The 25,100-nt window shown below is 37.9% G+C and overlaps 1 protein-coding gene across 9 annotated transcripts in view; it reads left to right on the top strand.

The window, feature by feature from the left end:
- The window catches only part of kmt2ca (lysine (K)-specific methyltransferase 2Ca), a 207,954-nt gene that overhangs the window by 140,963 nt on the left and 41,891 nt on the right, over positions 1-25,100 (top strand). For all 9 annotated transcript variants that reach the window (XM_039666622.2, XM_039666620.2, XM_039666621.2 and 6 more), the window contains 12 exons: positions 370-486; positions 1,137-1,241; positions 3,881-3,985; positions 7,124-7,305; positions 10,765-10,929; positions 11,129-11,238; positions 14,183-14,260; positions 14,405-14,617; positions 19,149-19,268; positions 21,664-21,783; positions 21,869-21,978; positions 23,782-23,971. In XM_039666622.2, the coding sequence (XP_039522556.2) occupies positions 370-486; positions 1,137-1,241; positions 3,881-3,985; positions 7,124-7,305; positions 10,765-10,929; positions 11,129-11,238; positions 14,183-14,260; positions 14,405-14,617; positions 19,149-19,268; positions 21,664-21,783; positions 21,869-21,978; positions 23,782-23,971 (1,615 nt within the window). The remainder of the gene's footprint in view (positions 1-369; positions 487-1,136; positions 1,242-3,880; positions 3,986-7,123; positions 7,306-10,764; positions 10,930-11,128; positions 11,239-14,182; positions 14,261-14,404; positions 14,618-19,148; positions 19,269-21,663; positions 21,784-21,868; positions 21,979-23,781; positions 23,972-25,100) is intronic.

Consider the following 25,100-nt stretch of genomic DNA (forward strand, 5'->3'; position numbering starts at 1 on the left):
AGTGATGATATAAAACTGAAATTTAAAATAAATAATTTGTGAAAATGGATCAAGCTTCCCCACTTCTACGGTTTAAATCAGAGATACTATTATAATTCATTGACCAGAGACAAGTGGCCTACTGTTGCTGTCTTTAGGGAACTTAATGGCTTATTAAGCACATTAAATTCAATATGATATCCTCCTCATGTTGGTTTACTTTATATCACCAGCAAAACAATAAAACAACAGGGCTAGATGATTGATATGTCATCTAGCCCTGTTGGCAATGAGTATTTGCCCTTTCATATTATATATATTCACACTAAATTTTCACAAAGTGTGCCTTCAAAGAAATGAATATCTTCTCTCCCTGACTCTATCTTGTAGGGTCGTGGATCTGGCTTTCCTGGAAGGCGGCGACCCAGGGGAACTAACCTGTCTGGCAGAGGTGGCAGGGGACGCTCCAGGCTAAAGATGGAGAGCAGCCCTGTGGTGACCCCTGGGGTATGAAGCCCCCACCTCTACAAGCATAAATAAAACAGCACTCAGATGTGCTTAATGTTCACATTAAAGCCTGAGAAATGCACTCACGCTCAGCAGAGCTTCAGCAGCAGTTCCCAGCCCAAATGGCCTTTTCAAAATAGCAAATGCTGACATTTTCCCCAACACGAACGACTTGTGATGGGGGAGATTGAGCCAGCATGTACTTGGCTGCCAATATGATAAATACGGCAATTTTATTCTCAGCAGCAGTTCTGTAGTGTACACACATAATGAACATCTTGTCTTAACTTTGTCACCAGTCTCATTATAATCCAGTGACACACTAAATTGTCACGCACCACGACAAGCCGTTAAATATTAACGATCCAGTTTTATGGCAGTGTTGCCAGATTGACGATTTCTAGCCTCAAAGCTCTCTAAAATGCGAGTTTTTGACAGTTGCCAAAAACTAGGACTGTCCATAGCTGATCTTAATGTGAAAGTAGACCATGTGGTATTTGGTTATCTATAAAAAATTGTGAGATTGACCATATTTGACCTTTTCAGTTGCATGATTACACTGAAAACATTTCCAGAAGCAACCATGATAGTATTAGACACACTGTAGTGATATTTTAGAAACTGAACTGGTGTCATGTGCCCTGTTACAGGTGAGCTTTATGGATTCTCCATATGTTGTAAAAGAAGAGGAGGAGAACTCCATGCACAACACTGTGGTCATGTTCTCCACCTCTGACTCCTTCACACTTAAACAAGTAAGTATTTTTGCAGTCAAGGGCTACATTTACATGCAACCAAATAATCCGTTAGTAATCGGATTGACGGCTCAATCGGCCTGAAAAGCCTTCACGCAAACAGCTCGATCCGAATGATTTTGATCCGATTGAAAGGGTTGGTTTATTCCTGTTCTAATTCGATCGAGAGAACATGTAAACTTGATCTGATTGAAAACCGAAACTGAAAGGACTGCGCATGTGCAATGACGTTGAAATAGCGTATGACTGCAGCGTATCTTCCTGTTGAATAAAGTGTCAAATATATGAGTGTCCCGTCATTCTAAAATTCTCCTTTCATTCAGCGTCTGTGACGTGGAGCAGGATGACGGGCATTTTTACTGTTTGATAAATATGAGTAGCTCAGCACAGTTGTTCATATGCTCATTGTCTCCAAATTGTTACTTGACCAGAAATGGATAAAAATTAAGTCTGTTGTTTTTTTTATCTATCTATCTATCTCCTAATAATCTTTCTTTCTTTCTTTCTATCTCCTAATAATATTTCTTTCTTTCTAACTAATATTTCTTTCTGACTAATCCTTTCTTTCTTTCTGATCTATCTATCTTTCTAGCAAATCCATCTTTGTTTCCTTCTTTCTAACTAATCAATCTTTCTTTCTTTCCAACTAATCCTTCTTTCTTTCTCTTTTCTTTTCATCTAATCTTTCTTTCTTTCTAATCTATCTATCTTTCTAGCAAATCCATCTTTCTTTCCTTCTTTCTAACTAATCAATCTTTCTTTCTTTGCAACTAATCCTTCATTCGTTCTCTTTTCTTTTTACCTAATCTTTCTTTCTTTCTAATCTATCTATCTTTCTAGCAAATTCATCTTTCTTTCCTTCTTTCTAACTAATCAATCTTTTTTTTCCCAACTAATCCTTCTTTCTTTCTCTTTTCTTTTTACCTAATCTTTCTTTCTTTCTTTCTTTCTTTCTTTCTTTCTTTCTTTCTTTCTTTCTTTCTTTCTTTCTTTCTTTCTTTCTTTCTTTCTTTCTTTCTTTCTTTCTTTCTTTCTTTCTTTCTAACTAATATATGTATCTTTCTATCTTTCTTTCTTTTTAACTAATCTTTCTTTCTTACAAATCCATTTTTCTTTCTTTCCAACTAATCAATCTTTCTTTCTAACTAATCCATCCTTCTTTCTTTCTTTCTTTCTAACTAATCCATCTTTCTTTCTTTCTTTCTTTTTCTTTCTAACTAACTAATCCATCTTTCTTTCTAACTAATCCATCTTTCTTTTTCTTTCTAACTAAATAACCCATCTTTCTTTCTAACTAACTAATCCATCTTTCTTTCTTTCTTTTTCTTTCTAACTAACTAACTAACTAACTAACCCATCTTTCTTTCTTTCTAATCCATCTGTCTGTCTTTCTTTCTTTCTTTCTAACTAATCCATATTTATTTCTTTATTTATTTCTAATTTATCATTCTTTCTTTCTAACTAATCCATCTTTCTTTCTTTCTTTCTTTCTTTCTTTCTTTCTTTCTTTCTTTCTTTCTTTCTTTCTTTCTTTCTTTCTTTCTTTCTTTCTTTCTAACTAATATATGTATCTTTCTCTCTTTCTTTCTTTTTAACTAATCTTTCTTTCTTACAAATCCATTTTTCTTTCTTTCCAACTAATCAATCTTTCTTTCTAACTAATCCATCCTTCTTTCTTTCTTTCTTTCTAACTAATCCATATTTCTTTCTTTCTTTTTTTTTCTTTCTAACTAACTAATCCATCTTTCTTTCTAACTAATCCATCTTTCGTTTTCTTTCTAACTAAATAACCCATCTTTCTTTCTAACTAACTAATCCATCTTTCTTTCTTTTTCTTTCTAACTAACTAACTAACTAACCCATCTTTCTTTCTTTCTAATCCATCTGTCTGTCTTTCTTTCTTTCTTTCTTTCTAACTAATCCATATTTATTTCTTTATTTATTTCTAATTTATCATTCTTTCTTTCTAACTAATCCATCTTTCTTTCTTTCATTCTTTCTTTCTAACTAATTCATCTTTCTTTCTATCTAATCTTTCTTCCATTCTAACTAATCTTTCTTTCATTGAAACTGATCTATCTATCTATCTATCTATCTATCTATCTATCTATCTATCTATCTATCTATCTATCTATCTATCTATCTATCTATCTATCTATCTATCTATCTATCTATCTATCTATCTATTATTTATATATCTTTCTAACTAATCTTTCCTTTCTAACCAATCGTTTTCTTTCTTTCTAGCTATTCTTTCTTTCCAACTAATCCATCTATTAAACGTCAAACTACTTTACACTTCTTCAAACTCTCTGAAACCCGAGGTCTGGCTTTCTCAAGCCAAATTAAAGTTTGTCTTATCAAACTTTTTTTTTCTAGTTTATTACATACAGTGTGATATTTTTGTATTTGTACACTTAATGTCTGAATGGCATTGCTTTAGATAAAAATACAAAATACCACAGTTATGTCATCAACATGCATGAAGGCAACATTTGAAATGTAGCTATCATTGTAAAAACATCTCCCGTCTTATCTTAGATAAAAAACATAAAAAAATATGAGCCTTAGCTGATCTTTATTTAAGAGAGCGAGAGTTAACTTTGCGGGTTGTTCTCTGATCTCTCTTGTGTTTCCAGGACATGTGTGTGGTGTGTGGGAGCTTCGGTCAGGGTGCCGAGGGCAGACTGTTGGCCTGCTCCCAATGCGGCCAGTGCTACCACCCCTTCTGCGTCAATATTAAGGTGAGTACCCCGCCTCCATCAATCACAGCTGACCCCGCTCATGAGCACTGTTCATGAGACGTAATGGTTTAAATTATGAGCTGCTTTTATCTGGAGTGAAGGTTAATGGTGCGTGAGATAAGTGTGACAGGTCAGTGTGTGAGAGGACCTGGATGAAAGCAGCCTGAGGGTAATGCATAATATGTTAAGAGGATTAGGAAGCACACTATAAAGACGTGTCTTATGTTGATAGACTAAAGCAGAGATCTTTATCATGTGAAGACAGCAGAAGAATACATCAGGGTGCTTTCAGTATCTCTCAGCGCTTTGAGATGTGCCAAGTAGAGAAACCTCCTGATCTTCATTTAATAAAAGAGGCCCAGATGGATTCTGCAGATTTTTTTTCACTTTCCCAGCGTGGAGTCTCGACCTGATTAAGAACAATTAAAGTAATAAATCTCAAGAGGCTGTGCATTAAAGAGATTGTTGGTGGTGGAGAGTGGCTTATTAAGTGTTAAAAATGGCAGCACCAGCAATATTATGATAAACACTGTTCTATAAATGTGTTATTAATAATAGCCACAGTATATGTACATTAATATGTACCCCTGAAAACCATGTCAGAATGACTGAAGTACTCCAACAACAAACCAAAAACGTATTCTTATATCTCATATTATACTTCAGATGTTTGCTACCAGAAAAGTAATACAATTAAAGGGATACTCCACTTTTTTTTTTTTTGAAATAGGCTCATTTTACCACTCCCCCAGAGTTAAACAGTTGGGTTTTACCGTTTTCGAATCCATTCAGCTGATTTTTTGGATATTTGGAAGAATATCAGTAACCAGACAGTTTCTGGTCTCATTGACTTCCATAGTATATATATTTTTCCTACTATGGAATAGTATGGGACCAATTGGATGTGAAAACAGTAAAACTCAACTGTTGAGCCTATTTCCAAAAAAAAGTGGAGTATCCCTTTAAATGATTGACTATTGTGATTTTTGACAGCCCTGATATTGTATTACCAATTGTAATTTCATGGGGTTTTCAAGCAATTTAAAATGCTAATCTTTACCCCCTGGTGTTTACTTAAGGACCACCTGAGGGAACGCATATCCCTTGTGGTGAATTCCTAATGTAATTCATTAGCTTATCTGAAGGCTGATTAAGGTTGCCAAGCAACATACAGTCCATCCTTTTGTTTCAGATCAGTACATTCAAATAAAATTCAGCTGACCTGTGTGTGCAGGTGAACATTTATCAGCTGTTTTACCACAGCTTCAAATATGGCTTATCCCATCAGAATGTAGAACTTGGTATTATCCATTCCATAACTATGCACAACATACACACGTTTTCTTTTTTCTTTTTTTCAAATCCAATATGTAATTGGCAGATATCATGCCCAGATGTCTTCTGTTCTGAGCTAGCCAGCTTCTGTGAAAGAGCTGTCTACCTCTCATTCATTTATCCATTGGTCTGTGCAAGCAGCTGACTAATCACAGCTGCTGAAGATAATTGCTCTTATCCCAGATAACAGAATAAGGATATTTATTTAAAGATAATTGATGAAAATTATGCCATTTACTCACCCTCACACTGTTCTAAACCTTTAGAAAAACGAGAAATACTAGTTAATGCGTTAGAAATGCAAGCTAATCCTTTCCATACATGGAAAGTGGATGTTAATTTATTCTGTCAAATATAAAAATAAACACCATATTATAAAAATAGTCTAAAATATTCTAAATCCATACGATAGCTTTGTATGTCAAACAGTTGTTAATCATCAAACATCATAGGTCCTTAGTGTTTCATGACTCATGACTGATTTTTTTTAGTGTCAAAACAGGCCTCAACACATATTGAGGTGCCATGATGAAATGTGGACAAGTTTGAATGAAATTTGAGAGCTGCAGCAGAGAGGACATTTTGACTTAAAGGGCTGGTTTACCCAAAAATAATACATTTGGTCATGTCATTCCAAACCCATGATACTTTTATTTATTCTCGAAACACAAAGATCTTTTTACTTAAACCTGAGAGATTTCTGTCCCTTTATTAAATGTACAATACACCAAAATTGTCAAGCTTCAAACTTTCGTTAAGACATCATAAAAGTAATCCATATGAATTCAGTGCTTTTACCCGAGTCTTCTGAGGAGACAGTTGCTTTATATTATCCACATGTAAACGTTGATCAACGCACACACCATTTCATTTTGTTCTTGCACGTCAAGCAAGTAGAGTTGAGCTTTCCTGTTCATTGCATAAATTGATCGTGTCTCTTAGAAGACTTGGAATAAACAGCTTAAATTGTATGGAGTACTTTTACAATGGTTTATGTACAAACTTTTTGAAGCTCAGAGTTTTTGGTTGCGCCGTTTCATTTCGGGCGATCTGAGTTCGAGTCCCGCCTCATGGACCTTTCCCGATCCTGTCCCACTTCACTTCCTGTCTACTTAATGTCCTCTCATGATAAAGGCAAAAATAAATATTTTTGAAAATATATATCTTCAACGGTTATCTTGTTGGTTTGGACCGGAATGAGGGTTAGAGTAAAGGATGGCAATTCTTTTTTTTGTGTGTGTGTGTGTGAACTAACTCTATAATTGAGGGCTCATTATAGAGTTATGTGGACTTTTTTTATAGTGCTCTTTTGGAGTTTGGCAGCCAGTGGTCATTCTTTATGGAAAAGAGTTGCATGAACTCTGGTTCGGAATGACATGAAGCAGAGAAAATAATGACATAATTTAAATTTTTATTTGAACTATTCTCTCTGATCTCCAAATTGCTGTCATGTCGAGCCTATATATGTAAATTTCCCTTTATTAATATGAATAAAATGATCCCTTTCCCCTGTGGAATACAAACCCAGGTGCCAGTGAACAGTAGGCTGATTGGACATGCTTGTTTAGTATGGGACGATGTGGTTGGATTGAATTATCACCACCCACATAAATTGATCTGTAAATACCAGCAAATCCTTCTGACAAATACCTCTGACTCTAGAGACATCTAACAGTTGTGTTCTTTGTGTTTTTTATATCCATCCTGATAATTGCCTGCTAAATTTATAACCCTCCATTGCCCTTTAGACTAGTGCTTGACCTGTGACCTCTGACCTCAGGTGTGTGTGTGTTCCCATTTTAGATCACAAAAGTGGTGTTGAGTAAAGGCTGGCGTTGTCTGGAGTGCACAGTGTGTGAGGCATGTGGGCAGGCCAGTGACCCCGGGCGCTTACTGCTCTGTGATGACTGTGACATTAGCTACCACACATACTGTCTGGACCCACCACTGCAGAATGTACCCAAAGGCAGCTGGAAGTGCAAGTGGTATGTACAATCTCACACACACGCACACACAGTCTTCTCTAAAATTTGAAGCAGCTTTGATCACAGCCCAGTTTAGTACTTTTTAGTAGTTCTGTCTTCATCTTTACATATATATATATATATATATATATATATATATATATATATATATATATATATATATATATGTATGTATATGTATATGTGTGTGTATATATATATATATACACACAGGGGTTGGACAATGAAACTGAAACACCTGGTTTTACAACACAATAATTTGTTAGTATGGTGAGGGCCTCATTTTGCATCCAAATACAGCACCAATTGACAGATAGAAGTCCTTCACAGTGACCAGAGGGATTATGAGCCGTTCCTCTTCCAGAACATTCTCCAGGTCACTATATGATGCTGGTGGACTCGCTCCTCCAAAACACCTCAATAATATTCAGATCTGGTGACTGTCAGACCATGGGAGATGTTCAACGTCACTTTCATCTTCATCAAACCCTTCTGTCACAAGTCTTGCTGTGTGTGTTGGTGCATGATCATGCTGATACACGGTTTGAGCATCAGGTGCCCATGATCCTCCAGAAGGGTTTGGTAGTCCTCGGCAGTGTCGTGTCCATCAAATACAATCAGGATTGTCATGATATTGGAGCTCAAACCATCACTGATCCACCCGTGCTTCACTCTGAAGATTGGCCGCCAGGCATATAGATGTGAAACCTCCAACATTGGCCAGTGTTTCAGTTTCATTGTCCAACCCCTGTACATATATATATATGTATATGTGTGTATATATATATGTATATACAGTATAAATATATATGTATTTTATATAAGCTACCAAAATTTTAGATACCAGTACAATTTCACAGCTTTTGATTAAAATTTTGATACCACAACAAAAACTACTAGCTGAACTAATATGAAGTTCAAAGCCATCATTGAAGACAAATTTCATGTAATAGCACAAATAAATTAAAAAAAAAGATCTCTCTGGAAAGATATTACTTACAGAGCGGAAGAAGAGAGTTGCACAAATATTGTGAGAATTATTAAACTTAGTCGAAAGTGAACAATAAAATGCATTACTTGCATTAATTTGTTACAGAATTGTATAAATTAATTATTTTTTTAATGCATTTGTTGCAAGTTTGAATATGAAGGATGAAAAGTGAGATTTCTGTAAGGATAGTCTCAAAATATGATTCACAGATGCTTTGGCTCAATAACATTTGAAAAAAAAAAGAAAAAAAAAAAGAACATTTATCTGTAAATCTGTGCCTGGCAGGAAAGTCTTAAAATAGACAGACCGTTTCATACACACATGGCAATTTGCAAATGCAGATTCAGCAATCAGTGTTGAAATGTGAAGTCTGTAAATATTATTTCATTTGTGAAACTAGTTTTGTGAATATAAATTTGGTTGTGAGTTTGCGTGAATGTGAATTTTGAGTAGTAGAGGGGATCATTTTCCATGAATAACAAGTTAAATTAAAGCTATCATATGGCTTCAGAACCATTGGTATGTACACTCACCTAAAGGATTATTAGGAACACCATACTAAAACTGTGTTTGACCCCCTTTCGCCTTAAGGCAGCGCTGCCTTAATTCTACGTGGCATTGATTCAACGGTGCTGAAAGCATTCTTTAGAAATATTGGCCCATACTGATAGTATAGCATCTTACAGTTGTCCAGGGCACGAAGCTCCCGTTCCACCACATCCCAAAGATGGTCTATTGGGTTGAGATCTGGTGACTGTGGGGGCCATTTTAGTACAGTAAACTCATTGTCATGTTCAAGAAACCAATTTGAAATGATTCCAACTTTGTGACATGGTGCATTATCCTGCTGGAAGTAGCCATCAGAGGATGAGTACATGGTGGCCATATTGGGGTGGACATGGTCAGAAACAATGCTCAGGTTGGCTGTGGCATTTAAACGATGCCCAATTGGCACTAAGGGGCCTAAAGTGTGCCAAGAAAACATCCCCCACACCATTACACCACCACCACCACCAGCCTGCACAGTGGTAACAAGGCATGATGGATCCATGTTCTCATTCTGTTTACACCAAATTCCGACTCTACCATCTGAATACCATCCAATACCAATACAATACCATCTGAATGTCTACAGAAATCGAGATTCAGACCAGGCAACATTCTTCTAGTCTTCAACTGTCCAATTATAGCGAGCTCTTGCAAATTGTAGCCTCTTTTTCCTATTTGTAGAGGACATGAGTGATACCCGGTGGGGTCTTCTGCTGTTGTAGCCCATCCACTTCAAGGTTGTGTGTGTTGTGGCTTCACAAATGCTTTGCTGCATACCTCGGTTGTAACGAGTGGTTATTTCAGTCAAAGTTGCTCTTCTATCAGTTTGAATCAATCGGCCCATTCTCCTCTGACCTCCAGCATCAACAAGGTATTTTCACCCACAGGACTGCCGCATACTGGATTTTTATCCCTTTTCACACCATTCTTTGTAAACCTTAGAAATGGTTGTGTGTGAAAATCTCGGTAACTGAGAAGATTGGGAAATACTCGGACCGGCCCGTCTGGCACCAACAACCATGCCACGCTCAAAATTGCTTAAATCACCTTTCTTTCCCATTCTGACATTCAGTTTGGAGTTCAGGAGATTGTCTTTACCAGGAACAAACCGCTAAATGCATTGAAACAACTGCCTGTGATTGGTTGATTAGATAATTGGATTGAGAAATTGAACAGGTGTTCCTAATAATCCTTTAGGTGCGTGTATAGTGCATTAGTCGTGTGGACTAATTTGCGAGAATAATGTGCTTAATGGTCTTGAAGTTATTTCATAATGTCAAAATGCAAAGTCCAAATGATCCTAAAATGGGCTTCAGTTTCTTTTCCAAAAGCTTGATTTTCTAAAATATAGTTTCTTATTTCTTTATTTTGATTTTGGGGTGAAATACCCATGCATTTTCTTTACAGATGCCATGGATTCACGAGTCTGTGACATTCTCAATTTCTTCCATTTAAATGTATCTCCCACTCTCAATACTTTAGCTTTATATCTTTGTTAGCCTCAAATCTCTCTTTGTGTCCCCTTATATTGTTTTTTTCTCTCTTTCTCTCTACCAATCTAACACCTTCTTGATCTTTAGTAGCTGTTTTCAAACAAGATCGAAATGGATTTCATACATATTTGCTGTAATGTCACGTGTAATCCTCGTTCAAACAGACTGGATTTGCATTACATTGTGAAGCATTCGGTCAGAGCTTTACTTGGGTTGAAGCCATTTAAATATTTATTTTTTGGGCAGCGTAGTCGATGCTAAGCCATGTGCAAACAAGAGGTGTGTCCATTCACAGAAAGGCTACAAAATGAGCGTGAAAGGATCGGGTTTAGACATTTATGATTAAAAATGTGTGTATCTGGGATAATGTGTCTTTGCACACTAATCTATGTTATATATGTGTGTAACTACATTGTTCTCCATCAGGTGCGTGTTGTGTACTCAGTGTGGAGCCACGTCCCCCGGCCTGCGGTGTGACTGGCAGAACAACTACACGCAATGCGGCCCATGTGCGAGTCTCACTGTGTGTCCCGTGTGCGCGCGCAATTACAGAGAGGAAGAGCTCATCCTACAGTGCCGGCAGTGTGACAGGTGGGCGGCACTCTATCATGCCAAATGTCATAACGGCAGAATAAAAGAGTATCATTGGAAATGGCTCAGCAGTAGATTAGTATATGAATAAATGCAGGTGTTGATGGAGAGGAATATTCAATGCATTGAGCCTGTGATATTTACATCCTGGATGTCTGGTTATTATGAATGTGGCCTAATCATGGTGTATGGTCTTCAGGTGGGTTCATGCCTCATGTCAAGGGCTGAACTCTGATGAAGAGGTGGAGAATGCAGCGGATGAGGGCTTTGACTGCTCTCTATGTAGAATGCACACCATGCCAACTTCTGGTAAGAGCTACAAATCTCTGGGGCTGGATATGTGCAACATTATTAAGAATATATATTCCTGTTTCTTCTTCTTCTTCCACCATTAAGTGTATGGTAGCCCATAGAAGCACTTTCAGGAAAATGATGCAATTTGGCACAAAGATAGAGGACATCCTCAACATTTAACACAGCAATTTTGGAAAATCTGACTCAATCACTTTAGCGCCACCAACTGTCCAAATTTGCACTCATGTTCATGCTAATAACATTTTAACCGTTCGGGCTAGAAAGAAAAATATATAAATTCCACTGATTCCTCTATATAGACCCCTTTTGCGCCGACGTCATAGTTACGTCACGAACAAAGTGAAAACTGGAGGCGGGCAATACAAAACAGCACAGATTTGGCTACATAATAAGGAGCTTAAATTATTGTTACTATTATTAAATGTCATCTTGTTGTGTTGTTTGGTGCAAGAATTGATGAAAAATAATTTTGCTGTATCTGGAACTTTTATTTCTAGAAAATATTCACATCATTAAAATCGCACTGTAATGTCACTCTTTACATTGTCGTGGTCTCGGCGCTGGCTCGGCAGAACTGCGGATCGTACACACAAGTCTTGTACAGGACCATGTAGGCATCTAAAGATTTATATGCCCTCAGTTTCTATTTACAATCGGTTTCTCTATAAGGTAGGTGTAGAAGTCAGGCCACTCAACCGAGGTAACGTAACGTTAATCCTGTCAGATCATCCATCCATTGAGTGAGCGTGTAGGCAGCTACGGGTCGGCCAATCTGGTTCCGTCTGTTAAAGATAACATTTGGAAATAACAATCATGGTCCTGGACACTGAGTGACCTTACACATTAAGATAATATCGGATTTTCTCCAGTCATTGTTAAAAAACAAACTAACAATCCTTGCTAACTAGCGTTAGTGAAGCGGCCAGAGGGATCGTTCTGCCTCCACCTAAGCTCCGCCCACAAAAAAAACGTCACCATGTTTACCAACTGAAAAGGGGTCTATTGCACCCTTTGATTTAGTTTTCCATCATGTTTCCGCCATTTAAATTTTGCCTGGCGTTGTTTGACAGGTTTGTCAAATGTTTAGCTTATTTAGCAAAATTAGCTTACATCATCTTCAGACAGCCCTGGCAAAAAGTTATTGAAAGCTTTTCGATAAACTAAACCGTTCTTGAATAACGTGCAAACAAATTTGAAGATCACATAAAAATGGAGGAAAGGCTATATTTGAAAATTGTAATGGGTCATCTGCATCTTCTCTTAAAGGTCCTCAAACTTTCAGAACAGTGCCACCTTGGGGTCAACCATAGACATATACACTAGACCTCACCTTGGCGACGGTAGTTCATTGGAACGTATGCGTCAATAGAACCGCCATCTTGAAACAGGGGAGCCCCTCCACTTTAATGCATCAGACACAGGTCTAACGGAAATAAAATCACCATAAATCATCATGATTGCGATTTTTCTTGTTTTTTTGGTTTGTTCCAACGGTCAGACATGTATTTATCATTGATTCCAGAAAGAAAAAAAACATTTAAAAAAAACAAAAAAAACATTCTTGACGTTCAGATTTCATCCGTGAACATCATACGCTGCACAAAAGTCCGCCACCATCAATGAATTCAAAGTAAAGGCAGAGATAGCAGCGTTACTTAGCTACTTCCTATGACAAGACCCCTGTTCCAAGATGGCGGCGGTTTTGACGCATGCTTAGAACCCCAAGGTGAGGTCTAGTGTATATGTCTATGGGGGTCAACAATTATTATGAAATTTCAATAAATGCTAATATCTTTTGATTAATTTTGCCTATGTTGATTAAACTGGTCTGCATCGATTCATTGTGTCATACCAATCACTGTTCGCCTTTTTTGAATTTCTTTGAATACCTGCTTTTCCTTTAAATACTCTTAGACCCTTGGTCGAAATTTCACCAAAATTGGCTCAGATCATCTTTAGACTATGTGGGTAAAAGCTTTTTGATTGACCATACTGTTTTCGAATAACGCATTTAACAATTAAATGGCATGATGCCAATCTGATTCTGAGGTTGTAACTCTGCAACGCTACGGCATGTTGACACCAAACTTTGTATTTTTATTGTCACCTAACACTGACCACACCACATCAAGTTGGTGACAGCGCCACCTAATGGTCAAAAGTGATAACCAATTTTTTTTTTCAGTTGCAATTCGTAGGATGCCCCCAGCCATACAGTACATGCCTTGCAACTGCAACTGCCATACAATCAGATAATGGCAAAAATGTGTCGTCTTTTTTATCTTAAGATTGAAAAAAAAAAGTTCTTTAGAAAATGTTTGAGAGCTTCTTAAGAAATTTTCCAGAATTGCATTTAGGAATATTTTTACAGTTCTTGGATTTACAGTTAAGTTCTTGGTGTGTATCACCATAATTGTCTTTTTCTAAGAAGATTTCCATGAATCCATGCCACTGGAGTTTTCATATTTCCGAATATCACAGTTTTTAAATTGATTTCATGGCTTGCTTTGGTTGTTCAAACTACAAAACTAAACACATATGAGTTAGATATGCCTAAAAAAACTGATTTTGCTGCATGTCTCAACAAAAATGCCCTAATCTAACCTCAAGTGATGACGCTTCAGGTATTCTCTCTGGTATATGTCTGTATTATGGAGGACGTTTGATGCTTGATTCTTCTTTAACAGATGAAAACTAGAGTGTTTTGGTCAATGAAAGTTTGCTCTAGATGTGGTTCATTAAAAAAAGCAGATGGCCTGAATTTGAAATCAAGCTGCAACCTGTTCGTGTGAATGAAACAGCAGTTAATGTCATCTGCCTTTAATGGCTCCAGACTGTCCCCTTATCAATAAATAACTAAACAAATGACTGTTATTATGCACTGTTAACCCTGGAATAAGTCAAGCTTCCATCTTCCTCTTACTGTGTATTGTTACAGGTGGCACAGTGGCAAAGCTCATGGACATCAGCGAGCCTCCTTTAGTGACTCAGATTCTTGCAAAAGTCAAGGAAAATGGTATTTATAAATACTGTTTTTGATCATTGCGCACTCAGCTTCAACAGATTTGCTGTGTAACAATTATGTCGCTTAAAATTTATGTTACTCCATTTCTCTGAGCACTTTTGCAATCATTATTGCTGTGTTTCTGCTCTGTGCCAGAATTCCAACGGACGTATACTAAAGATGGCGTGTGTCTGACTGAGTCGGGCTTGTGCCAGCTCCAGAGTTTATGTGTCCCAGCTGCCCGCCGCAGACGACCCAAACCTAAACTAAAGCTGAAGATCATCAATCAGAACAGTGTTGCCGTGCTGCAGACGCCCCCTGACCCTCAGTCTGAACTCTTCAGGGACGGAGATATGGATGACAGTAGAGGTAAATCATGTGTTTGTGCTTAAATGTTATCATATTATTGATCATATTTGATCAATTACTACTTTACCACTAGATTTTGTTTTCAGGGACCAGTTCCAAATCAAACCAGTGTTGTTAAGTATCATTAATATACCATTACCATTATTTTAGTTAAAGTTTTGATTTTATTGTTTTGTCATTTTATTAAAATGTCTATATAGTTCTTTAAGGCAGTGGTTCTCAAAGTGGGGTCCGCGGACCCCTGGTGGTCCGTGAGCTAAAGCCAGGGGGTCCGCGAAATAATTTATAACAACCTAACGTTTTTTCCGTGCTATGAGTCAGGTTTTCTTTATCATCTGAAAACATGCTATTTATTTATAAAATGCTAGTAACTTATATAATGCATTTAACATCAAACAATACAAAGTAGACACTTAAAGTTTTCTATAGATAATCTATGTCTGTGCGTCAAGTAGACTATTCGCTGCTGTTGATTTTGCGGGACGTGCGCCAGAAAGGAGACAGAGAGACGGCATGAACCCGCATCCGGTTCTTTTCTGTATTTTTAAAAGGCATGACATTTTGTAGTCATTTATAATGTAGCCTATACACAAATAAAAAAATGGACACTTTACCGTTTCGGATGATGCACTCTTGTCTTATCTATGACCATAAATAAGAGTATTGCTGTTTCCACTGCTGAGGAAAAATAATCGCGCGCCGGCGTCTCGCGTGCGCGCACAATAGTCAGTTAGCACTGCTCCTGTACATTTGACATTAGAAGTCTGATCATTATCAAAATAAAAGTGCATAGTGACAGGGCCGTACCCACAATTGAGGTTGCAAGGATGCACATCGCGATGATACTGTCCTTCTCGTCTGAGGTGCTTCAGCAGACTAACAACGACAGCTCAATGTCAAAATGTTTGAGTCGGAGTGAACTCAAAGTTCCCCGCACGACGCGAATCCCCGCACGACGTTTCACTCAACGGTCATAAAGTGCGAGATAAGATGTAGGCCTAAATTAACATAAACTACTCTTTTAGGTAAAAGTGTTGTAAAACGACGGAAACAATCAGTTTCCAAAGTATTAAATCAAGCTCAACTTTAACAAAGGAAAAAGCAGGTCAAGAGAAACATACTGTGCCCATGAGATTAACATTATGGATTCATATATTTAACATATACTGTATGTTTTTTTTTTTTAGCTAATTACAGTAGCTCAAATTAACAACACACGCACCTGTTAAACATAATGCCATTATCATTATATTTATAGGCTTATGGGCTTTATTTGTGTGCAGAATAGGCCTAATTGAAACATTTCTCTTTTAAGGCCATTCCTGATTGGAATATGTGATTGTGTTTCGTGACATCTTGACAAAAAAAATGTATGCCACTGCCCACTGACACTGCTTCTAAATCTATAGTTATCCAATTGTGGGGCCTTAAAACTCCTTAAAATGCACATGTGTAGATCAAGAACATCAAAAATTCCTAAGTGAGGGATCCTAAGTGATTCCTAGCAAGATCACTTTTGGGACCTCAGTAGGCTATTTAGAAATTCCTGCATAGTACCCTGGGTGGAGACCATTAATTTTGTGCAAAAATATTTCATTAGCCACTCACACATTAACTTTGTGCTCAATAACTGTTATAAATATGAGGGGGGTCCTTGGAATTTTTTTTCCCCTGAAAGGGGTCCTTGGCACCAAAATGTTTGAGAACCCCTGCTTTAAGGGCTAAACAAAAAGGGTACCTTGGTTCCAAATGCCATTACTAAGCCTGTCAGTTTAACGCGTTATTAACGGCGTTAACGCAAACCCATTTTAACGGCGTTAATTTTTAACGGTCTTTTTGTCCTAGCAAACTTTGTGTTTTTTTCACATGCTTTTGCAACAGGACGCGGCATGCGTCCAGATCCATTTTGGCGTATTCCGCTCGTCACCCACTCAAAGCCGGCCCACAAGCCGAAACGTGTGTTTGCGACGTGCCTGTTGTTTTGGTCTAGATCCGCTTGCGCTTTGGTCGAAGAAGCAACAAAACGAGGATGTTTTGTGTCGCACACACTCGTTTCGGCTTGCGAGCCGGCCAAATAGTAACCTTACGTTTTGAGTGGATGACGCCGAAATGGATGCCCTAAGATTCTGAATGGAAAGTTTACTTTTAAAAAGTTGCCAAATAGAGTGCCGAAGTTACGACATCACTCTGTAGGCCAAAACGCGGAAGTGAGTTAGCATTTTAGCATTACGGTTCCCTCGCTCTAAATCTTATGGGATTTTTGAATGGGTTTTTGTTAAATCGCCTGAAATGGTCTGTGGTGAACAGAGCCTCTAAATATTTTCCCGTTTTGATCTATGACATAGAACACACAGCTTGCTTGTGTAACCTGCTTGTGGTTTTTTAAACTTTATTGTGTCTGATTGTGTTTTTTAAAACTTTATATACAGTGCCTTGCAAAAGTATTTGGCCCCCTTGAACTTTTCGACCTTTTGCCACATTCCAAGCATTAAAATGAGAAAAAAATAATGTAACAAAAAGAAATTAAAAAAACATTTAGAATAGAAAAAAATGTGCGATTAATCGCGAGTTAACTATGACATTAATGCGATTAATCGCGATTAAATATTTTAATCGTTTGACAGCACTATTACCAAAAAAAAAAAAAAGATTTGACCTCCTACCTTATTTCCTTCCTGGGTTATTGTAAGTCAAATAAGAAAGAAATGTAATTTTTTTGTCTCTTATCAGCCATGTATGTCTCAAAAAACAACTCAAAAAATGCCTTCAGGGCTTAAAGGTACTAACTGAAATGATTGATTGATTTGATTGATTGATTGATTGATTTGATTTTGAGCTAATTTATGATCTCATTTATTTTATTTCAAATATTCTAAATATGTTTATAGTTTTAGTTTTCTAAAAAAATTGGAATCATAATAAAATATCTGGCTTAGACTTTATTGTGCCACTTTGACGGTGATTGTTACTTGGTGATGACAGCCATCACACAGCTGAACATAACTGAAAAAGACAGAATAATGTAGAAAAATAGATTTAAAAAAAGAAAAGATTTGTTGAAAATGTAAAAAAAGAACAACAGTGGAGAGAGCGAGAGAGAAATCCACAGGAAGGTGAGCCGTGTAATGAATTTGACTTGGAGAGAGAAGAGAGCCTTTGAAACAGCAGTCAGCAAATTATACCTGCCTTTGCATTCCAGTGATCAGAGGCTGGACGGCTCTAACTGAATTAATGGCCAACCCCTCCATCAGAGCACCAGTCTGAGAGAACAGGCGGGGGGTAATGATGAGGAATAGGGCCAACAGTTTAACCCCCTCACTGCCAGAGCATACTATATAAAATTGCAATTTACGACTTCAAAGGGTTAGTTCACCCAAAAATGAAAATTCTGTCAGTATTTACACACCCTCATGTTGTTCTAAACCTCTATGTGTTTATTTGTTTTGCTAAACACAAAGGAAGATATTTGGAGGAATGTTTTAATCAAACAGATCTCATTCCCCATTGACTACCATAGTATGTTTTTCCTGCTATGGTAGTCAATGGGGAATGAGATCTGTTTGATTAAAACATTCCTCCAAATATCTTCCATTGTGTATAGCAGAACAAATAAACACATGGAGATTTGGAACAACATGAGGGTGAGTAAATACTGACAGAATTTTCATTTTTGGGTGAACTAACCCTTTAAATAATAACTCCGTCTCCGTATGTTTAGACTTTACCACATGATTGTTACCACATGATTTCCACCCCATGAAACAAATTATGTATAGCCTAGAAACCATCCATAGCCTAGAAATCTAGATGCACCCTAGTGGTCTAGCAACTCTCCGTTGGCTTTCGAAGTGGAAAAACCAAACTCCGGTCAGGCCAATCACATCGTGTATAGAGTTGGTGGACGAGCTTAACACAATGACGCCAGAGTTGTGACGGTCCCGCTCCATGATTTCCATAGGTGATTTCCCAGCTACTTGAAAACAAACAAGATGCTGTTGGCGAACAGCGGTCTTTCGATTTGGCTTTGGCCGCGACTCTGGATGACTTGGAGTTAAGAGAACCTCACTTAAGTCATTCTTAAAAAAGGAAGATGTGTTTGGAGTTTTGACGACCGGATACTCCGTTCGTTGCTCTGTTTGGTTGTAGCGCTATATCCTATTGCGTGCAGAGGGATATTTAAAGACAAACGTTTATCCCGGCCCTTCGGATTGAGGTATGCCAATTGTTGAGTTCCCAGACCTAACATCTAGATGTAGGTCTGGCTTGCCAGGCTAGTCCATCCATTCTCTAAAGCGATTGTCCTATTTAGGGAGGGCTGGAGATCATTTTATTCTATTATAAAATCGTAAAAAAATGAAGTGAAATTTTTATTGTATAATAGTTGTTTTTTTTATTGCCACAATAAAATTATCTTAAGGTTTTTAATTGCCAATCAGAATGAACCTCATAAAAGAAACCATGTATCTTTGTGTGGTTTAGAGAATATTCTGTCAGCATCTACAGTGCTCTGTGTTGTTTGGCTGCATTGCAGAGGGCGATCCGATGGACTGTGATGGGAAATCTGACTCCAGCCCCGAGCGTGAGCCCTGTGATGACCACCTGAAAGGGGTCGACGGCAACAAGAAGAGGAAAAGGAAGCCGTACCGACCGGGTGAGAGAGAGCGAGAGAGAGAGAAAGGTGCACTTATCGGAAAGGACAGCTCCACTGGACTGTGAAATAGTGCGGCTGCAAATTCTGGACCTTAAATAGCATCCCACAGTGCTTTGCTCTTTAAAGCTCCTAGCCGGGGAGAACTCTGGAAAGAATGTTCTCTCTGAGCTTTTTTTTTTTCTTTCTGACTAAAGTAATCTCTTTAAAGTAATGTCCTTTTTAAGCACTGGCCTCCATTTAGTGTTTTTTTCTCTCTTAAACATCCTCTATAGACATGTATCTGCACAGCTTTATCCTCATGTCACCCCTAGTTGCATCTAAGTTCAGTGTTTATTTTTTGAAATACTCAGTAACTATTTTGCTTGGTCGTTTAAGGCAAGTTTATTTATATAGCAGATGTCTTCAACCCTTCTCCTGCCACTGTACTGCAAAGTTTTTATTAAACCCGCTTCAGCTTGGGATTTTCAAGCAATCCTGAAGAGCTTGTTTAGCTGGTTCAGATGTGTTTGATGACGGTTGCAGGAAAATGGGTCCCCAGGAGCAGAGTTTGAGACCTGTTATTTACCGTTTTACACAATACATTTCTTTAAAGCATCTAGCTTTACAGTATTAAAGGGATAGTTCACTTTGAAATTATTTGTTGATATGTTTTAGCTTACCTCAAGGGCATCCAAGATGTAGGTGTCTTTGCTTCCACGGTATTTTCAATTTTGATATTTTTAGGTCAAACCGTTGTTGTCTGTCAGTCATATAATGGAGGTCTATGGTGTCCACCTCAAAGAGCATGGACAGAGAAGTCCAAATTAAACATGATTGAATGACTCATAAATGTAAGTACACATTGATGGCCTAAGACACGAAACGAGCGGTTTGTGTGAGAAAACGAACAGTATTTCTATCGTTTTTACCTCGTGTAACCACAGCCACGTCCAAGTGATCTGAAGGCACGGGCGCTTTGGTCTGCACATGTACATCTCTTGTGCGTGTACATCACTCATTGTTTACACCGAGATTTCGGAAGTTTTACCTTTCACTGTGAAGATCTAAACATATTTGTATATACAGGAAATTGCAATGGAAGACAAATTCGATATATCTAAATATGTTTAAATCTTCACATGCGCAAGAGATCACTTCCGACGCATACGCAGACCGAAAAGTCCGTGCCTTCAGATCAGTTGTACAAGAGGTAAAAACGAAATAAATACTGTTCATTTTCTCAAACAAACCGCTCGTTTCGTGTCTTAGGCCATCAATGTGTCCTTACATTTACGAGTCATTAAATCATGTTTAATTTGGACTTCTCTGTGCATGCTCTTTGAGGTGAACCCATGGGTGGACCCCATATACCTCCATTATATGACTGATAGACAATAATGATTTGACCTAAAAATATCAAAATTGAAAATACTGTGGAAACAAAGACACCTACATCTTGGATGCTGTTGAGGTAAGCTAAAACATATCAAAAATTAATTTCAAAGTGAACTATCCCTTTAAACATGAAAAAAAAGAGTCAGTGGTGCTTTCAATTACAATTACAACTTAAATTTCTACTGTAAAGCATCTATTCAGTGTGCAATTTTTTACTTGCATTTCACCATTACGGACTCAACACAATAAATGTAGATTTTTATGACAAAGACATAGCACCCATTGCATAATTTCCAATGACCAATGTAAGTTTATAGATGTTTACCAGTCAGAGAGCACTTTACTAGAAAGTTAGCTTTGGCAAGCTGTGTCAAACCCCAAATAAGCTTCATTTTGGCCTGATTTTGTTTGAAATGACACAACACCAGTTTTCCTTCAATTTCGCTTGAAGTAAATCGGGACCTTTAGTGTTCTGAACAAATCTAGATTTTGTTTTTCAAAGTTCCCCCACCCCTGCATGTGCCATACTTTATTTTTTTTACATTTTTTGATAGAAGTGAATACATAAAGACTAAAGAAATGTTTATTAGTGAAGCCATTTTTAAGTGCTCTTTGATTTGTTAGTATTGCATTTTATTACATTTAGTTTTCATCCCTGTATCCTACAATAAAAAATGTTTCCACTATTTACATTACATAAACCAATCCAAGAGTCTGTCCTGACTCTCTGTGTCCATGCAGTGGACTGTGCTGAGGTGGGGGTTGTGGGGTCAGAAACAGCCAATGTGGCTCAACCAGAAATAGACTTACCTGAAATGGTTCCTCCAGGAGCATAGCAAAGATGAATCACCCTCTTCTGACCTAAAATTCATACGTCCTGAATTATGGAGATGAATGTCAAGGCGTCACTGTCCAGGGTGCCTTGTTATTAATTCCTGATCACCCAGTTTAGGGGTCCAGCAGCTTCTCCTTTTTTTTTTTAAGTTAAATTAGATTTTTGTTCCCCTTCTTCCTTCTTTAGGTATCGGTGGCTTTATGGTGCGTCAGAGGAGCAAAGCAGGCCAGGGAAAAGGCAAGCGGTCTCTCAGTCAGAAAGACTCTGCAAGCTCGCTTACAGAGAACCTCACAGAAAAGGAACAAGGTATGGTATAGATATCTCTGTTTCTGATGCTTATTTATTTTGGTCGGTACTCTTAGTTGTTGCATCACGTTTATCTTCTCACCAGGTTGGAATGAACCAGATACTCCCATTGTTAGCGAGCCTCTGGAGAAAGTCAAGAAGAGATACAGGAAGAAGAAAACTAAACTCGAAGAGGTCTTCCCCTCATACCTACAGGTCAATAAAATGCTTCTTTTATCAAATGTTTACTGATCACTTGTTGTCGTTAATGAAGAAATCCAATGGGTCCTCTTGCTGAATTTAAACAGAAAAATTAGCTTAGTATAATTATAATTGTCAAAAAGCACCAACATTGAATACATCAACTAATGAATCAACAATTGATAAAATAATTGTGTTAATTGTCAAAGTAGTCTCAATTAAAAAATAATAGACAAATGAAAATGTACTTGAGTATTCAGTCCAACTTCTTAGCTAGCGAACCGTTGGCCAAGTTAGCCAAAAATAGCAGTCTGGTTCATGTGAAAAAAATCTATTTTGCTTGTTTTTGCTATCCGGACTCTAAATTGTTTTCTTTGGTAATTGAGAACAGACCACAGATGCTGTCAATAGAGCTTAACGTGTGTTGAATCTGGAACATTATTTAAACCACAAGCCACTCCAGGGGAATAAACCTGTAAGTGGACTTTAGATAAAAGTATCTTGTCATGAATTGCTACCGGTAGTTCTCTCAGTAAACATAACTAGCCCTGTATCCGTGTCAAAGCTGAACGTGATTGATCTGAAGAATGAATGTAGTGGTCAGGGATTTTGTGAGGGTGTGCAGGGTTGACACACTGCTCTTAAAAAAGACCGTCATGCTCAGCATGGAGATGCAGTGATGCATTAACTTTGATGCATTAACAGCTGTCACGTACGGCGCTTCTGTTTGTCAAACCTTAAATCAGACTTAAAGGTCGTCACCAGAGGGATGTCTTGAATCAATGATTTAAATTGAAGCACATTAGGCCTTTAATGTTTTAACACTGCAGGGAGTCATCGCATTGATAATTTGGTGCTGTTAGATAGTGCTACAAACTTGTTTTACTGTGGCAGCCTTTTGACATTTCAAGCCAAAATTACAGTAAGCGCTGCAAGGAAAAAATTACGGGAAAAAAAAACATATCCAGACAGTGTAATAACAAAGTCTTGGAATTACTACTCAGATCACCCTAGAAATCAACTAGCAATTACCCAGAAAACCCTAGCAAACTAGAAACCACCCATACTGAAAGAAATTTTCATTGAAACATTGAATTAAACATGACATTTTGTAAACCTAATCCAATAATCTGTTTTATTTACAATTTAGACTATTATTATTTTTTTAGGTCTAGGGCATTTTAGCTTTTTTGATACAGTTTTTGCACAAAATGTGGAAATCTAGGTATTAGTCAAGCCCCTTTCACACAGAGATTCCGGAAAATACACGAATAGTGTGACCCGCCATTTGTCCCGGGATTGATTTCGGTTCATTCACACTGCCAGTGATTTGCTGGGATCTGTGAGTGCGTTCACACACAACCCCTAAAGATCCCGGTAAGACGTTGAAAACATGTCGAAAACATGTACACACGCATACCGTTCCACAAAGCTGGTGAACGATGTCAGCTCCTGGTCTCTCCTCCATTCCAGTTTGCAGACATTTGTTCGTCCTTTCTTTGTCGATGACTAACACAAACTTTCTTCTAGAGCAACAGAGTCGCGCGATGGCACGAGCGTTATCACTATGACACACCCCTTTGGTCCTGGCTTTTGTTCACACAGCACACGTTCCGGGACTGAATCCGGCAATGTTACTAGGTCCCCGACCCGGCATCGATGCCATTATCAATCCCGGGTCGTGTTTGCGTTCACACAGAAGGCGTTCTGGTAATTTCCCTGGATCAACGCGTTGTGTGATGGGGCTTTAGTGTGTTTGTGCGTGATGTATTACCACTGAGCCTGCTTTATTAACTTGTGAACATGTATGTGTTACAGGAAGCATTTTTTGGGAAAGAACTTCTGGTTAAAAGCAAGAAGACCAAGTCGACTCTGGAAACGGGGCTTGTGGAGGAAGAAGCCAATCATACAGACAGCAAATCACAAACCAGAAGCTTCCTGGACCCTCTATCTGACCCACTTCTCAGTACCACTTCCACTCCAGTCTCATCTAAAGCAGGGCAACTGCGTATGTTCAGTTCTGTCTTCATATTTAAAAATACCAATAGAGCTGAATATATATATATATATATATATATAAACAGAGTGCTTCCCAAACCGTTTAGAGAGTTTTTTTTTTTTTTTTTTTTTTTTTTGACTCATTAGGTCATATTTTATTGCTCTAGACTGCAGTGAATTCTGTAGGGAAGTATAATGCACATTATCACCGTACCTCCCGCTATCTCCTCTGCACACACTGAATGCATCACACAAGCACTACAGAATCCTACAGTGGATTGCATTACAGTCTGGGTTCATATTTTTGCCACAGGGCCTGAAGATGCACTGTACAGATGAACTTTTTTTGAACCCCCTTGTGCTCCTTTGGTGTCCTCTTCAGCCCTTATTTGCATACTCTTATAGACTGAAGAGCTTGTTCAGATGCCTCATTCTTCACCATTTCTCCTTATCCTCAGTTCTGTCAACCCTCATTTACACCCAAGGCAGTAGACCTCTGCACATAGCCAAACTAAAATGTTTATAAAACCCAATTTGCCAGCACTTTTCTGAATTCCCCGTCGTAGCTCTCTGGGAGGACAGAAAGCTGGCAGTAACAGTTCAGTGTTTAGAAGGCTTGTGCGTATTCGTTTGGAGAGCAATCACAAAGCTATTTGAAGGCTTTCAGGGCCGCTTGCTTGTCCTTGGAGATTTTCATCTCCCATAGAGCGAAGCTCCTTTCTCTGCTCTGCAGATTCTCGTATTTAATCCTTTCGTGGAGTTTTAATCTCGAAACAAGTGTTTGATTTGGGAATCTTATTATGCATGCATCTTTATACATTTAATGCAGCTGAAACCTTGATTGTAGCAAAATTAGAAAGAATGTTTCAGTTAGCATTAGGGGTGGGCGGTATGACCAAAATCTTGTACCACTGCAAGGATATAACAAAAATATTAAAGATGAGGAATATTATATTGTTGGACGTCACCCTCAATGTTTAAGGTCATTACAGAAACATGAGCAATTTCATTTAGATGCAATAGTGTGGCTCTGTTCCAGAATTTAGTGAGATGCCTCGTGTTTTACAGCTACCTCTAAGTCAGCTTCTTTTCTGAAATGCAACCTTATATGGTTGAATGCTCTACACAAATAGCACTGG

The sequence above is a fragment of the Pimephales promelas genome, chromosome 22, assembly GCF_988280905.1.
Source record: "Pimephales promelas chromosome 22, fPimPro1.hap1.1, whole genome shotgun sequence".
Classification (NCBI taxonomy): domain Eukaryota; kingdom Metazoa; phylum Chordata; class Actinopteri; order Cypriniformes; family Leuciscidae; genus Pimephales; species Pimephales promelas.